General features: G+C 43.1%; 1 protein-coding gene across 2 annotated transcripts in view; it reads left to right on the top strand.

Moving 5' to 3' along the window:
- Positions 1-16,374, top strand: part of LOC127452520 (E3 ubiquitin-protein ligase HACE1-like) — a 70,789-nt gene that overhangs the window by 21,923 nt on the left and 32,492 nt on the right. The window contains exons 7-12 of one of the 2 annotated variants that reach the window (XM_051718018.1): positions 7,359-7,481; positions 7,891-7,973; positions 9,377-9,473; positions 11,377-11,478; positions 11,574-11,680; positions 11,760-11,910. In XM_051718018.1, coding sequence (XP_051573978.1) covers positions 7,359-7,481; positions 7,891-7,973; positions 9,377-9,473; positions 11,377-11,478; positions 11,574-11,680; positions 11,760-11,910 — 663 coding nt within the window. The remainder of the gene's footprint in view (positions 1-7,358; positions 7,482-7,890; positions 7,974-9,376; positions 9,474-11,376; positions 11,479-11,573; positions 11,681-11,759; positions 11,911-16,374) is intronic. The other variant, XM_051718019.1, reaches the window with a different exon arrangement.

Raw genomic sequence — 16,374 nt, 5'->3', positions numbered from 1 at the left:
GGTAAGAACAGCCCACTTAGTCGCAAGATACTCCTCGATGATACTGTACTTTTTCTCCCTGAAGGAGAGCTTGCGACTAATGAACAGTACCGGCCATTCCTCCCCTCCCACCTCCTGCGAAAGCACCACCCCCAGCCCCCTGTCAGATGCATCCATCTGCAGAATAAAGGGGAGAGAGAAGTCAGGTGCATAAACAGCGGCCCTCCACAAAGTGCAGATTTTACCTTAAGGAAAGCCTGTTGGCACGACTCTGTCCACTGGACCGGAGCGGGAGCCCCCTTTTTAGTATGGTCAGTCAGCGGGCTGGTGACGTCAGAATAACTAGGCACAAACCTCCAGTAGTAGCCAGCCAGCCCCAAAAACTGCCTTACCTCCCTTTTGGTCTTGGGCATCGGGCAAGCTGCGATTGCTCCAGTTGTATTAACCTGTGGATGCACCTGCCCCTGACCCAAGTGGAACTCCAGATATCTAACTTCCACCCACCCAATTGCACACTTCTTCGGGTTGGCCGTGAGTCCCGCCTGCCGCAGCGCTCTCAGGACAGCCCTCAGATGCTGCATATGCCGCCGCCAGTCATTACTATAAATTATGATATCGTCTAGATATGCGGTGGCATATGCCATGTGTGGTCTGAGGATCTTGTCCATAAGGCGCTGAAACGTAGCTGGGGCTCCGAACGGAAGCGTCACGAATTGGTGTAATGTGAACGGTGTGGGAAAAGCCATTTTTTCTCAGGATATTTCAGTTAAAGGGATCTGCCAATAACCCTTTTAAGTCCAGTGTCAAGTAAAATTGAGCTGCACCCAACAGATAGAGTAACCCGTCAATTCGCGGCATTGGGCAAGCATCAAATTTGGACACCACGTTCACTTTCCTGTAGTCAACACAGAACCGGATCGAGCCATCGCTCTTCGGTACCAGAACTACCAGGCTAGCCCAATCGCTGTGCGACACTTGTATTATGCCCATTTCAAGCATTGCCTCTAATTCTTCCTGAACAATCTTTTTTTTGTGTTCAGGAAGATGATAGGTGCGGCTACGAACCACCACCCCCGGGTTGGTCTCGATATGGTGTTCTATGAGGTTCGTGTGACCGGGAAGGGGTGAAAACATGTCCGCGAATTCCGCTTGCATCTGGGCAATGTCTGTAAGCTGCGACAGTGAGAGGTGGTCTCCACAGGGGACCGGGGTGAATGAACTTGGTTTGGGAGATACTTCTGGCCTGAGCTCTGCCCTCTCCGGAACTACTGCCGCCAAGGCTATAGGCACCGCCTCCCTCCATGGTTTGAGGTTGAGGTGGTAGATTAGACGTGCCCCTCCCCTATCCGTTTGCCTAACCTCATAATCGAGATCTCCGACTTATCGTGTGACCTCAAAGGGTCCTTACCACTTGGCGAGTAATTTGGAGCTCGAAGTGGGCAGCAATACAAGCACTTTATCTCCCTGTGCAAATTCCCACAGTCGAGTGCCCCTGTCGTACAGTCGGCATTGACATTCTTGCGCTTGGAGCAAATTGTCCTGTGTTACCTGCCCCAAAGTGTGGAGTTTTGCTCTAAGGTCAAGAACGTATTGAATTTGGTTTTTGCTATTTGAAGGTCCTTCCTCCCAAGCTTCCCGTATGACGTCGAGCATGGTGCGCGGCCAAAATCCATACAGTAGCTCAAATGGGGGAAACTCTGTGGAGGCTTGCGGGACCTCTCATACTGCAAACAACAGGGGTTCAACAGGGTATCCCAATTTTTAGCGTCTTCGTGTACGAACTTACGAATCATGTTTTTCAAAGTCTTATTAAATCGTTTGACCAACCCGTCAGTTTGCGGGTGATTGATTCGCACCAGCGTTTATGTAATGCCTAATAATTCATACAGTTTGCGTAGTGTACGTGACATGAATGTTGTGCCTTGGTCAGTGAGGATTTCCTTTGGGATCCCCACTTGGGAGATAATTTTGAAGAGTGCCTCCGCAACACTACGTGCTGAGATGTTGTGTAGAGGCACTGCTTCCAGATATCGTGTTGCGTAGTCCACCAGAGCTTATACAGAGCGATGGCCGCATGCAGTCTGCTCTAATGGCCTGACGAGGTCCATGCCAATTCTCTCGAAGGGGTCCTCGATCAACGGCAGAGTGCGCAATGGCGCTTTTGGGGTGGCAGGTGGATTCACCAACTGGTATTCACGGCACACCGCACACCATTTGCGTATGTCGCCGTGAATGCCCAGCCAAAAAAATGGGCCATTTTTCAAAGTTTTTCGTGACCCAAGTGACCAGCCATTGGGTTATAGTGAGTCGCCTGGAAGAGTGTTTCCCGGTGGCTCTTTGGTACTAATAGCTGAGTTGTATTTTCTGTGGTCTGAATGTCCTGCGTCACTCAATCAATCAAATCAAAATCAAATCAAATCACTTTATTGTCACACAGCCATATACACAAGTGCAATGGTGTGTGAAATTCTTGGGTGCAGTTCCGATCAACATAGCAGTCGTGACAGTGATGAGACATATACCAATTTACAATAACATCAAATTAACACAACACAATTTAAACATCTGTTATACACATAATTACACTCAACAATGTACAAATAATAACATACACTGTACAGTATACAATACGCGTTTTTTTTTTTTACTATATAGATACACATTATTCAATAAAAATTAAAAAAAAATATATATATATATATATATATATATAAAAAAAAAGTATATATATATATAGAATGTACAGTATTGTACTGTATTGACATTCAGGCTGTCGGTTGATAGTCAGTTGTTAAGAGAGAACATAATATAATAATAATAATATAATTTATGACAGTCCGGTGTGAGATATAAGAGTAAGGGTAATAAAGTGCAGTGCTGATGTATTTTGATCGTGGGAGATCAAAGAGTTCAGAAGTCTGATTGCTTGGGGGAAGAAGCTATCATGGAGTCGGCTGGTGCGGGTCCTGATGCTGCGATACCGCCTACCTGATGGTAGCAGTGAGAACAGCCCATGGCTCGGGTGGCTGGAGTCTCTGATGATCCTCCGAGCTTTTTTCACACATCGCCTTGTATATATTTCCTGGAGGGAACTTCCTCAGCCGTCTCAGGAAGAAGAGGCGCTGATGAGCCTTCTTCACAACGACTTCAGTGTGGACGGACCATGTGAGCTGCTGACTCTCTCCACTGGTGCTTCATTGATGGTGATGGGACTGTGTTCTCTGTCTTTTCTTCTGAAGTCCACCACAAGCTCCTTTGTCTTACTGACGTTGAGGGAGAGCTTGCGCTCCTGACACCAGTGTGTCAGAGTGTGCACCTCCTCTCTGTAGGCTGTTTCATCATTGTCAGTGATCAGACCTACCACCGTCGTGTCATCAGCAAACTTAATGATGGCATTGGAGCTATGTGTTGCCACACAGTCATGTGTGTACAAGGAATACAGTAATGGGCTGAGAACACAGCCCTGCAGGGCTCCAGTGTTGAGGGTTAGTGATGAGGAGATGTTGCTGCCTATTCTAACCACCTGGCATCTGCTTGACAGGAAGTCCAGGATCCAGCTGCACAGCGAGCTGTTTAAGCCCAGAGCCTGGAGTTTCTCATCTAGCTTGGAGGGCACTATGGTGTTGAATGCTGAGCTGTAGTCTACAAACAGCATTCTCACATAAGTGTTCTTTTTTTCCAGGTGGGAGAGAGCAGTGTGTATTGTAGATGCAATGGCATCATCAGTGGAGCGGTTGTTGCGGTAAGCAAACTGCAGCGGGTCAAGATTGAGTGGCAATACAGAGCAGATGTAATCTCTGATTAGTCTCTCAAAACATTTGCTGATGATGGGGGTCAGAGCAACAGGACGCCAGTCATTTAAACAAGTTATTTTTGATTGTTTTGGTACAGGCACAGTGGTGGATGTTTTAAAGCATGTGGGGACTACAGACAAAGAGAGGGAAAGGTTGAAAATGTCCGTAAAAACACCAGCCAGCTGGTTCGCGCACGCTCTGATGACGTGGCCCGGAATGCCATCTGGACCCGCGGCTTTGCGGATATTCACCCGTCGGAAGGATCAGGTTACATCCGCTACAGAGACGGAGAGTGAACTAACCTCTGTAGCTTCAGCCGCGAGAGCTCTCTCCGCGAGGGCGGTGTTATTTCCCTCGAAACAAGCATAAAAAGTATTTAGCTCATCCGGGAGAGAGGCAGCGGTGTTCATGGCGGAGTTTTTATTCCCTTTAAAGTCCGTGATGATGTTAATTCCCTGCCACATGCTTCTAGAGTTGGTGGTGTTAAACTGTCCTTCAATCTTGCTCCTGTACTGGCGTTTTGCTGTTTTGATAGTTTTTCGGAGGGCATAACTGGCTTGTTTATGCTCCTCCGCGTTCCCGGAATTAAAAGCGGAGGTCCGCACATTAAGTGCCACGCGAACATCGCTATTGATCCAAGGCTTCTGATTCGGATAGATTCGTACAGTTCTGGTCGGAATCACTTCCTCTACGCACGTTCTGATGAAACACATTACGCTATCAGCGTAAAGCTCGATGTCGTCATCATCATAGGCGGACCGGAACATCTCCCAGTCCGTGTGATCAAAACAGACTTGTAGCATAGAGTCTGATTGGTCCGACCAGCACTGGATCGTTCTGAGGGTGGGTGCTTCCTGTTTCAGTTTCTGCCTGTAAGCAGGCAGAAGCAGAATGGAAGAGTGGTCCGATTTGCCAAATGGTGGGCGGGGGAGGGATTTGTAGCCATCCCGGAACGGAGAGTAGCAATGATCCAAAACCCGGTCCCCTCGTGTGTTGAAACTAATGTGCTGGTGATATTTTGGTACGACTGATTTTAAACTGGCTTTATTAAAGTCCCCGGTCACAATGAACGCGGCCTCAGGGTGCGCGGTTTCCTGCTCAACTCACTGCCAGCTGGATGGCCTCCTCTAGCGACGCCGGGCGGTGGCACTGGACCCACTCGGACATGCCTCGAGGAAGTTGGGAGATGAACTGCTCCAGGACCTCCAGATCGACAACTTCCACGGTGTAGCGGGTTCCCTCCGCCAGCAACCATTTCCAGCAGGTGTTACGGAGCTGCTGCGCAAAAGCAAACGGGTGGCCATGCTTCCCGAAGCTCTGTGACCTGAAGAGCTGCCAACTCTACTCCGGGCTACGACTGACCCGTTGCTGGATGGCCTTCTTCAGATGATTGTAATTAAGGAGGCTGGCGGCGGGAAGTTGCTGTGCCGCTAGCTGCGCCTCCCCAGAGAGTAAGGGCAACAGGCAGGCCGCCCACTGATCGGGAGGTCACCTTCATACCTCGGCTGTCCTCTTGAACAGGTCGAGGAAGGCCTCCGGATCATCATTTGGCCCCATTTACATCAGGGCCACAGGTGGGGTAGGCTCCGGGGAGGTCGCAGCACCTGCCAGTCCTCCGCTTGTGCCTGGAGCAGGACTTGGAAGCGCTGTTCCTGCTCCAGGTGTACCTCCATGAGGGCTTGATGCTGGCTCTGCTGGATGCTGGCGAGGGTCTTGAAGACTTTGCCCAGCGGTGAGGACTCCATAACAGCGTTCTCCTCCAAAGCTGGGTTTTCGGCACCACTGTGATAAGGATAAGTTCGTGGGCAATGGAGGAGTCAGGCGACAGCAAACAGTTGAGTGTTTATTCTCACTTCAGCTTCACACGCACACACACAAAGCAAAAATGGCTCTTGGTGGCCAACTCAAAATAGCTTTCTCTCTCTCTTTTAATGATAGTCTGTGTTGCTCTGGGCCACTCTCTCTCTCTCCTCTGCCGCTCTGGCGAGCCTTATCAGGTTTCCCTCTGCCATCACTATAATGAGAGACAGGTGTTTGAGTAATTACAGCCCAGGTGACGAGCCTTACCGCTTTCCCTCTCCTGCAGACAGACACATGACCACACCCCCCCATGCCACATACGCCCACCGGTCCGGGGCAACATCCAGCCTGCCTACTTCCATGCCACAGGGTAATAGAAGAATCCCACAGCAATTGGTCCAGCCCAGTCTTTCTAGTTCCTAAGAGCAACGGGTCGGTTTGATTCTGTGTGGATTACAGAAAAGTCAATGCGGTGTCTAAATTTGACGCATACCCAATGCCTCGTATTGATGAGCTGCTTGATCGGTTGGGTACAGCTCGCTTTTATTCGATGCTGGATTTGACAAAGGGTTTAATGGCAGATCTCCTTAACGCCGATATCCCGCACTTTGCTTACGCTGCTGCCTATCTGGATGACATCATCATATACAGTCACAATTGGCAGTGGCATATGCAGCATCTGAGGACTGTTCTGAGGTTGCTGCGAAAAGCGGGACTCACGGCAAACCCCAAGAGTAGAGGTAAGGGTGGAGGTACAGTATCTGGGGTTCCACTTAGGTCACGGGCAGGTTCGCCCCCAAATTGATAAGACCGCAGCGATTGCGGCTTGCCCGAGAACCAAGACCAAAAAGGAGGTGAGACGGTTCCTGGGGCTGGCTGGCTATTATAGAAGGTTTGTGTCTAATTATTTGGACATCACCAGCCCGCTGACTGATCTCACTAAAAAGGGACCTCCAGACCTGGTCCAGTGGATGGAGCAGTGTCACCAGGCATTTAGACAGGTGAAAGCTGCACTTTCCTGCCGGCTGCTTTTACATGCACTTAATTTCTCTCTCCCGTTTGTTTTACAGACGGACACTTTGGACAGGGGGCTGGGGGTGGTGCTCTCGCAGGTGGCTGAGGATGAGGAGCGGCTGGTCCTGTACATTAATCGCAAGCTATCGCTGAGAGAGACTAAGTACAGCACCATTGAAAAGGAATGTCTGGCCATAAAATGGGCTGTTCTCACCCTCCGATACTATCTGTTGGGGTGGGCCTTCACCCTCTGTTCTGACCACACACCATTCCAGTGGCTCCACCGCATGAAGGATACTAATGCTCGGATCACCCATTGGTATCTGGCTTTACAGCCTTTTAAGTTCGAGGTGGTCCACAGACCGGGGGTGCGTATGGCTGTTGCTGACTTTCTCTCCAGAAATGGGGGGGAGTGGGGGACAGGCCAGATGGCTCCCTGGCCTGAGTCGGGCGGTGGGGGTATGTGGAGGTGGGGGTGTGGTGGAGTGTTTGTTCGGAGAGAGAGAAAGCATTAAGGGTGCACACACCTGAGCACAATATGTCTAACACCTGTTTCTGATTGCAGTGAGCAATGGGGAGAGCGATATAAGGAGGAACCATGCCAGAGACTGAGAGAGAGCTAGCACACACATGCCCTGACTGTGTACCATTTAAATGAATGTTTTGAGTTAAGGAAATAAAAGATTACTTGTTTGAGTTGAAGTCCCGTTTCCCATTTCCTCCTTATCTCCATTAATGAACCCCGTTACAACACATTACAAATCCATTAAGATGCACAATGGACAAAGCGGTGCCCAAAGGAAGAACTTTCCATGGTTCGAGATCATGGACAGTGTGCTGGTACATCGTCCCGCTGTTAGTGGAGAGACCACTTGGGACACCATGGCAGTTAAAGTGGGTGAATTGTCAACATTAAATTATCTTGCTAGCTAACTAACATTTCCATACAATATAAACTTGATATTCTAGATAACTAAATAAAATGCGTGTTTGTTTTAGCTTGTGAAATGGGCGGGGTGTGTGACATTTGCACCAGGGCAGCATATTAAAGGCGGGTTTTAGGGCAACGCTTTTGGCCCAATGGTGGGAATGCAGAGCGATTTTGGTCTCATGGCTGGTGGTCCGAGGCTATTGACCCCGGCTGACCAGTTTATGTCCCTGGTTCGCACTGGCCCGATAGTGGAAAAGCGGTTATTGATTTAGTGCTGAAATACATTTTGGGGCCACTGTCGAAATCTTTGTTGTGTCACTTGGAGAAATTCTTTAAAGATGTTATCCTCCAGTCAATGTTTTGTGCTCACAGACAGTGCAGTGTCTTCTGGACAGTGGAGCAGACATCAACCGACCCAATGTAACTGGAGCCACTCCACTCTATTTCGCCTGCAGGTGAGCGGCCCTCCAGAATCAACCCCATGAACTAAGCAACCAGCTGCCAATGTACACACAGCCTGTTCAACATCAGTACCATTTATTTCACTACAGCCTGAGCTGCGCCACATGAGGCACTTTAAGAAATAAACATCCTTTCACTAAGTAAAAGTAACTGAATCTGGACGGCTTTCTGACCACACAAGAAACTTAATTCTGCTAATTAGTGGTTTGTACGCATGTCTTTTCCTGTATGTAACCTTTAACATAGGGATCTTGGAGCTTGTGAGCTTTTTGAGAATAACAGAAGGGAATTCAGCTTTCTTTGCTGTCAGGTCAAGCTAATAAGAATGCTTCCTGATGAAGCGACGCCACTGAAAAGACGTCGGTATTCTGCTGTTTATTTTCTATTTGTGGAGCATCGGATGTGCTTAGATGACCTCGGTTGCCGAGCAACATCAATGCATTCATCTTTTGTTTAGATTACATTTTGCCCTCGATATCAGCCTTTACAAGATGTATGAGGTTGGGATCTGGTCTATTATGCAAAACAGATAATTAAAAAAAGACTAATTCAACCTGCGCTTAATTGATACGTTGCTAAAACGGGACATCCGTGCCTTTAAAGGAATTAATGTAAAAGTTTAAATTCTCAAAGTTATTTTGCAGAATGACCAGACTGCTCTTTTCCACAATGAGTGTCAATCTCTTAAAAGGACAGAAAAGTATTTTACATGAAAGCACAATCTTTGAGGCCGAGATAATCAATGAGTGGGGAAGTTGCGTGGGGTCACAGAATAGACTGAATGTCTATGGATGAGCACATGGCGAGTGTTCAGCTGCGTCAGAGCGTCACCTGCATTTCAGAAATGTATATTGTGATGGAGGGTGATAGAGGAACATTTATTTTTCCTAGTACTTGCTGCCATCTAGAGAAATGAACAAACATTTGTAGCAGTGACATAAGAGCAAACAGAACCTGAATTACAGGCGTTCAAAGACGGTATTAAAAAATGTATGTTCATCATAAGATTGTAAACAACTACAATATTATTTATGAATTATTGGAATCTGTTTCTGAAATTTGAGGGGTTTTCTGTCAAATTAGACCAATATTTTGCAATTAGTCCACTGTATGTTTATAAGGTGAGCTTGTAAATTTGGGTTTGAAAAATTGCAGGCGGCAGCCAATATATGCAACAGAGCTTATCCAGAGACAACTTTAAGCAAGTCATTCATAGGTTGGTCAAGATTTTGTGTGATAAATGGATCTAAATTTGTTATTGAAATCAAATCTGACTTGTCCAGAAACATTCAGAAACATGGTACAACTGACATCATATAAAAAGGAGCTAGGGACTAAACTTTAAATGGAATGAAGAGATTAGTGTTATTTACACCTATTTAACATTATATTGCAGTCATGGTCAGAGAGACACTGCTCAAATACTACTCTTCAGAGGAGCAAAGTATCTGCCAGACAAGAATGGGGTCACACCTCTTGATTTGTGCGTGCAGGTGAGTGTAACACACATATACTACATGTACTGTATGTGTGTTTCTTCAGCTTTTGGCACTTTTAGCACTGTGGACTTCTAGAAAGTAGTCTTGTTAAAAAATAATTCACACTCTCACTAGTTTATTTAATTTGTCTGCTTTCAGTGTCCAACAGTGTATGCACATGAATCACAGGAACGTTATGTCATATTTTTTTTTTTTTTTTTTTTTCATGGAAACTCCCACAACAGTGTTATTATTCTTAAATTCTGTATTGATTTTAATAGAATGCTGTGCTGGAAATGACATTTTGGTAACACTTTACAGTAAGGTTACATTTGTTAACATTAGTTAATGCATTAAGTATCATGAACAAACAATTAACTATATATATATTATTACAGCATTTTTTAATCTTTGTTAATGTTATTTAATAAAAATACAATTGTTCATTGTTAGTTCATGTTAGCTCAGTGCATTAATGTTAACAAATACAACTTTTGATTTTAAAAATGTGTTAGTATATGTTAAAAATTAACATTAACTAAGATGAATAAATGCTGTAAAAGTATTTTTTTTATTATTATTTCATGTTAACTAATGTTAACAAATGGAAACTTATTGTAAAGTGTTACCGACAGTTTTTATGTTTTTTTTTTTTTTTTTTTAAATAAAACATCCGACTCCTTTGTCTTTTTAAGGCTAATTTCATAGCTAAAATTTTATGTATACAAAATATACAAAATTAAAGAAAATGTTTTACATAATTTGGCAAAATTGCAGCTTGATTGAAAATGATGCCCAATAAATATTCTGCTAACAAGTGATATTTCCCTTGATTTTTCTTTGTTTTCTTCAAATAACACTTGTCTCATATTTCATCTCAAGCATGCTTTTCACTGACACTTTTGTTGACTTAGTTAACAAGTACACTAACTTTTGAAAAAAAAAAATGCATTGGGGGGTGGAAATTTGTTTGTGTGTTGGAAATTATGCACAACTTAAACTGATACCCTGGGTTTAAATGACTACAAACAGAAGTAATAAAAAAGAAAAAAAAGAAAATAATTTTCACAATAAATATTGAAATGTTTGAAATGTTTATTTTGCTTTTTGTTTAGATGATTATATTTATAAACATGAAATAACTTCTAGTTTTATAACAGATTTTCATAGTATAATATTGAGGTCTGGGTCTGGTAGAAGGCTAAAACAGTCAAATCTAGATATAGAAGACATTTGAAAAGTACCAAAAATAATTTATGATGAAAAGTCAGTTTTAATATAGCCTTCATTTAACAAAAAGTAAAAAGATGAAATATTTTTTTTTTTTTTTTTTTTTTAAATCAACCCCAGGGACTTGAAATTGAAGTTGAAGAAACACTTATACATTCATACATAGGGAAGATCAGGGGCAATTGTAACATAACATTTCATAAATCAAAAATGAATGTTAACTTTCTTAGTCTTCAACTTTACAGAAAATATACTATCTTGTCCTGACTAATCAGCTGATCTGTATGTTTTAGTAAAAAGGATTTCACCCATTTCATATATATATAGAATTTAGGTATTACTTACGCTTTTACCTTTAACTAATTTTATTCCAGAAAGTTAAAATATTGATTACCATATTAAGCTGAAAACAATTTGATGTAAGTATTAAAACAATAATATTATTGCGTTGGAGTGTGCTCTGTTTTTGAGATACAGTGGGTTAAAACCCCCGTGGCAATTGTTTTGGGGTGATTAATAAGTCTTTATCAGTGTTAATATTTTAAAGGTACTATTACTGTTGGCACACATTAATGTTGTATATACCAAAAGATGGCAGATAAATTTGGAGTTATCTGTGAAGGAACATTGCCTCTGGTGTGCACTACTATTATTACAAACACTAAAGCTCCAGTGTAACTCATTTCAGGGTGGATATGGCGAAACATGTGAAATTCTCATCCAGCATCATAGCAGACTGTTTCAGATGCTGATACAGATGACCCAGAATGAAGACATCAAAGAGAACATGGTACTGCTCACCTCCCTCTTTTCGCATTGATGAGTTCATGTGCATAAATGGCCATAACATATTTACTGTGGATGTTGTTGTGTGCATACGTTCAGCTCCGGCAAGTGTTAGAGCATGTCTCGCAGCAGAGTGACACCAACTACCAGAGGCTTCTCACCAGCTTGGCTGAGGTGGCCACTACAAATGGACATAAACTGCTCAGGTACATCTCAGTCACAGCCTGCCCGTCATTTTTTAGAAAGTCTTATATAGAAATTGCCTTAAACACAATTCTATTTCAGTTTGTCCAGTAACTTTGAGGTCCAAACAAAGAGTTTACTCCGGATTATCCGCATCTTCTGCCATGTGTTCTGTCTCGGACCTTCCTCTCCAAATAATGGCAATGACATGGGCTACAACGGCAACAAGACGCCCCGCAACCAGGTGTTTAAGGTCAGTGGACATTGCTAACAAATCATGTAATCTGTTTCTAGTGGACGTGAAGACTGTTAAGGAATAGTTCACCCAAAAATGAAAATTCTCTCTTCATTTACTCACCCTCTTTCTTCTGCAGAACACAAACAAAGATTGTATGAAGAATATTTCATGTCTGTAGGTCCATACAATGCAAGTGAATGGTGACCAGAACTTTGAAGCTCCAAAAAGCACATAAAGGCAGCATAAAAGTAATCAATACAACTCCAGTGGGTTAATCCATGTGTCAAGAAGCGATATAACTATAAATTCTTCTCCCTGCCCAGTAGGTGACGATATGCATGAAGAATGCGAATCGCCAAAAATAAAAGAAAAAGAATGTGAAAGTGAAAGTGGATATTTATAGTAAAAAAGGACTTATATAGTGATATGTTCCTCACCCACACCTATCATATCGTTTCTGAACACATGGATTAAACCACTGGAGTCGTATGGATTACTTTTATGCTGCCTTTATGTGCTTTTTGGAGCTTCAAAGTTTAGGTCACCATTCACTTGTATTGTGAGGACCTACAGAACTGAAATATTCTTCTAAAAATGTTTATTTGTTTTCAGCAGAAGAATGAAAGTCAAACACATCTGGGATGGCATGAGGGCGAGTAAATGTTGAGAGATTTTGTTTTTATTTTTAGGTGAACTATCTCTTTAACACTGCAAGACTTGTGCAGCTTCATTCATTATAATGGGAGTAATCTATAAGGTCACTTTTAGAGTCTGTAACAAAATACTGTAACTTAACTAGCCAGCTAAACTCCCTAAAGCATGTCTTTACTAGGGGTGTAACGGTTTTCAGTAAAACAAAAACGAACCGTACGGTTCACCAACCTCCACCGTATTCTCCCCTGTCGACATTCTCGGGAAGGCGTGCATGAAAAAGTTTCAGCGGGAGAAGTTGATGTAAACACAGAGAAGGTGCACAACGGTTAAATCCATCCATGTAGTGCATGGTGATTGAGTGCGAAACGTTAAGCCCTGGGGCCCCGGAGCACCTTAATATGGCCCTGCGCATCTGGATCATACAGTTTGGCAAAGAAAATAAAGCACCAAATAGACATGCTCAGTTGTAACCTTTGCTAATGCACCTGTATGGCTCTGTAGATGGACATACTCTGCCTGTGTTTCACGTGTGCCAACTTTCTAAAGAGAGAAGTTGTTCTATTAACTGTAAGTATGTTAAATCAGTCGAGGACATCACAGTTCTGCACACATTAGTGTGAAGTTGAAAATGGCAAGCGGAGAAAACAAGCCGCAAGATAGAAGCCCCTGCATCATTCAAGTCTCCTGTCTGGGAACTTTTTCTTTTTGCGGTCAATTGTAAAAGTGATGGGAAAAAAAAAAACATTTACAAAACAGGCACTGTATGCAGACATTGCTTGACGCGAGTGCTGCATACTGGTAATACATCGATGTTTGATTATTTATTTACGCTGACATCACCTGGGAATATATAACGCACGGTGCGCACAGAGCCGCAGGTGAGCCCGAAACTGCACACAGACACACTCCCTTCCGTCTTTAAACAGGCACTCGGTGCTAGTTCGGACAGACATGAAACAAGAACTAAAGCGCTTGTGGTGTTCATTGCCAAAGTTATGTTATCTTTACTCCATTGATGAAAATGTGGGATTTCTGCATATGACACTTGTTGCGTTACAAAATCTCTTCTAGCATACATTTTAACAGCAAGGTTATTTCTTCTATAGTGATGTACAACTTCTGAATGTTGATTATATGTTGAGTTGAGTATGAAATGCACTTTATGTTGATGCATATAGCATAAATGCAGGTGTTAAGTTAAATGTTGAGTAATTAGAGCATGTTAGAGCAAGGAGCAAATTAAGCATGGTTTTATTCAGTAATACTGTAGTAGCCATATAGTAATCATGGTTTTACTATAGTAATATTGTAGTAGCCATGACTGAAGTAAAAATGACTACTGTCACCATTGTTTTCTTGGCAGAAATCATAGTTTTGATACAATTAACCTTTGTTTTACAACAGTAATACTGTAATTTCCATATAGTAACCTTGATTTTTTTTGTTGTAATTAAAATTTTTTTATTAAATTATACAATAACAATGAAATGCAAAACACACACATATATATATATATATATATATATATATATAAAATCAACATTTAAACCCCGTCTTCCCGATGACACCTCCTCATAAGCAGCCACCCTCCCCACCTCTGTGCACCACTCCGGATATGGGGGCGCACCAGCTGACCTCCAGCCCCTCAAAATAACCTGCCTGGTGATCATCACACAGGTCAGAACCCAGTTCTCTATATGGCCATCCCCCACATCGATGATTGCCCCATCACCCAGAACACAAAGTCTGGGACAAAACGAAACCCGAGTGCCCACCACGTCACACACAAAATTCTGAACCTTCGACCAGAATTTCTGGATCTCGACATACCACCAAAAAATATGGGCCATGTCTCCATCCTCCGATTGGCATCTCCAGCAAGTGGGTGTGTCTTTAAGACCAAGCCTATACAGTCTAGAGGGGGTCCAACAAAATCTATGCAAAATTTTGAATTGTATAAGACGCACCCTTGCATCTCAAGATGCAGACTTTACGTTTTTAAGAATCTTAGCCCACACTCCTTCCTCAGTGCCAAGTTGAAATCTTTCTCCCATACTCTCTTGAGAGGAGTTAAGGCTCCGTAACCCAGACTCTGAATTAACAGGGAGTAGTACACTGATGCCTCATGACCTTTTCCAAAAGCCGCAATCACCTCTCCCAAAGAATCTGCCTCCTTAGGGGGGGTGTGTGCTACTCCCAGAAATAGTACAAAGCAGGTGGTGCAGTTGTAAATACCTATAAAACTGAGGTCTGGGGATCCCAAAATGTTGGACCAAGTTTTCAAACGATATCAACACTTCACTTTCATATAGGTCACTGAGCATAGCAACCCCCCTCACAATCCATTCAGCAACCAATCCGGACAGCAGAAAGGGCAACATTTAAAAAAGTGTCCGATTTAAACAATTTGGATATTTTAGTCCATACCGAGTGTAAATGCAAAATAACAGGTTGTATCTTATCTTTTCCAATTAGTTTGATTGAGAGGCTTTGCAATGGTGAAATAGGGGCAAGAACTGCCTGTTCAATAACAAACCAGGGAGGGGCTCTCTCAGGTGGAAGTGACCAATGAGCCAAATGTCTGAGACTGAACGCATAGTAATAAAACAAAATCTTGGGAAGGCCTAGCCCACCTTTGTCAGCTGGCCTGTGTAATTTATTAAAATGCAATCTGGGACGTTTACCATTCCAAATGAAGGACTTTGCTATGCTATCAAATTGCTTGAAGTAAGAGAGGGGGACATCTACAGGGAGAGATTGTAGCAGGTAGTTGAATTTTGGAATATAATTAATTTTATTAGCATTAACCTTCCCAATCATCGATAAATGTAATGAAGCCCACCTGTCCACATCGCTCAAAAACCTTTTTATTAAAGGGTCAAAATGAACTAACTAAATCAGACAAATTTGCTGGGAATAAAATCCCCAAATACTTAATGCCCTGTTTGGGCCACTGGAAGGTGCTCTGCTGGAAAGCCGTTACTGGACAGTACACTGTCAGAGCCAAAGCTTCGGATTTAGACCAATTGACTTTGTATCCTGAGAATTTGGAAAAGGAATTAATAATTCTATGGAGGCAAGACACAGATCTAGTAGGGTCGGAGACAAATAATAAAATATCATCTGCATAAAGCAGAAGCTTATGCGCCACACCTCCCGCCACCACCCCTGGAAAATCATCCTCCTTTCTTATCGTGGCTGCTAATGGTTCCAGGGCAAGACAGAACAATAATGGGGAAAGAGGGCAACCCTGACGAGTGCCCCTGTTCAGAGTAAAATAATCTGAAATTAATCCATTTGTTTGTACCGCTGCTACAGGGTGTCTATAAAGTAACTTAATCCAACCAACAAATGCACCCCCGGACCCATACACTTCCAAAATAAAAAATAAAAATAATCCCATTCTACCATATCAAACACCTTTTCGGCGTCAAGTGAGATTGCAGCGACCGGAGACTGATCATTCGCTACTGACCACATGATATTGATGAGACGCCTAATGTTATCAGAAGAGCTGTGGCCCCGAATAAACCCCACCTGATCTATATGTATAAGAGATGTCATAACCTTACTTAATCGGTTAGCCAATATTTTTGACAAAATTTTTACATCTAGTTGGATCAGGGAGATTGGACAGTAAATTTTACACTCGCTTGGATCATTGTCCTTTTTAAGAATCAGACTGATCCGGGCTTGTGTCATGGTTGGAGGAAGCTTTCCATTCTTTAATGATTCAGTATAAACTTCTAACAAAAGTGGAGCCAGTTCTGTAGCATAGGATCTAAAAAATTCTGCAGCAAAACCATCTGGACCTGGAGTCTTGCT

The sequence above is a fragment of the Myxocyprinus asiaticus genome, chromosome 15, assembly GCF_019703515.2.
Source record: "Myxocyprinus asiaticus isolate MX2 ecotype Aquarium Trade chromosome 15, UBuf_Myxa_2, whole genome shotgun sequence".
Classification (NCBI taxonomy): Eukaryota; Metazoa; Chordata; class Actinopteri; order Cypriniformes; family Catostomidae; genus Myxocyprinus; species Myxocyprinus asiaticus.
Note: the sequence above shows the minus strand (reverse complement) of the source record. Positions and strands in the feature narration are given on the sequence as shown.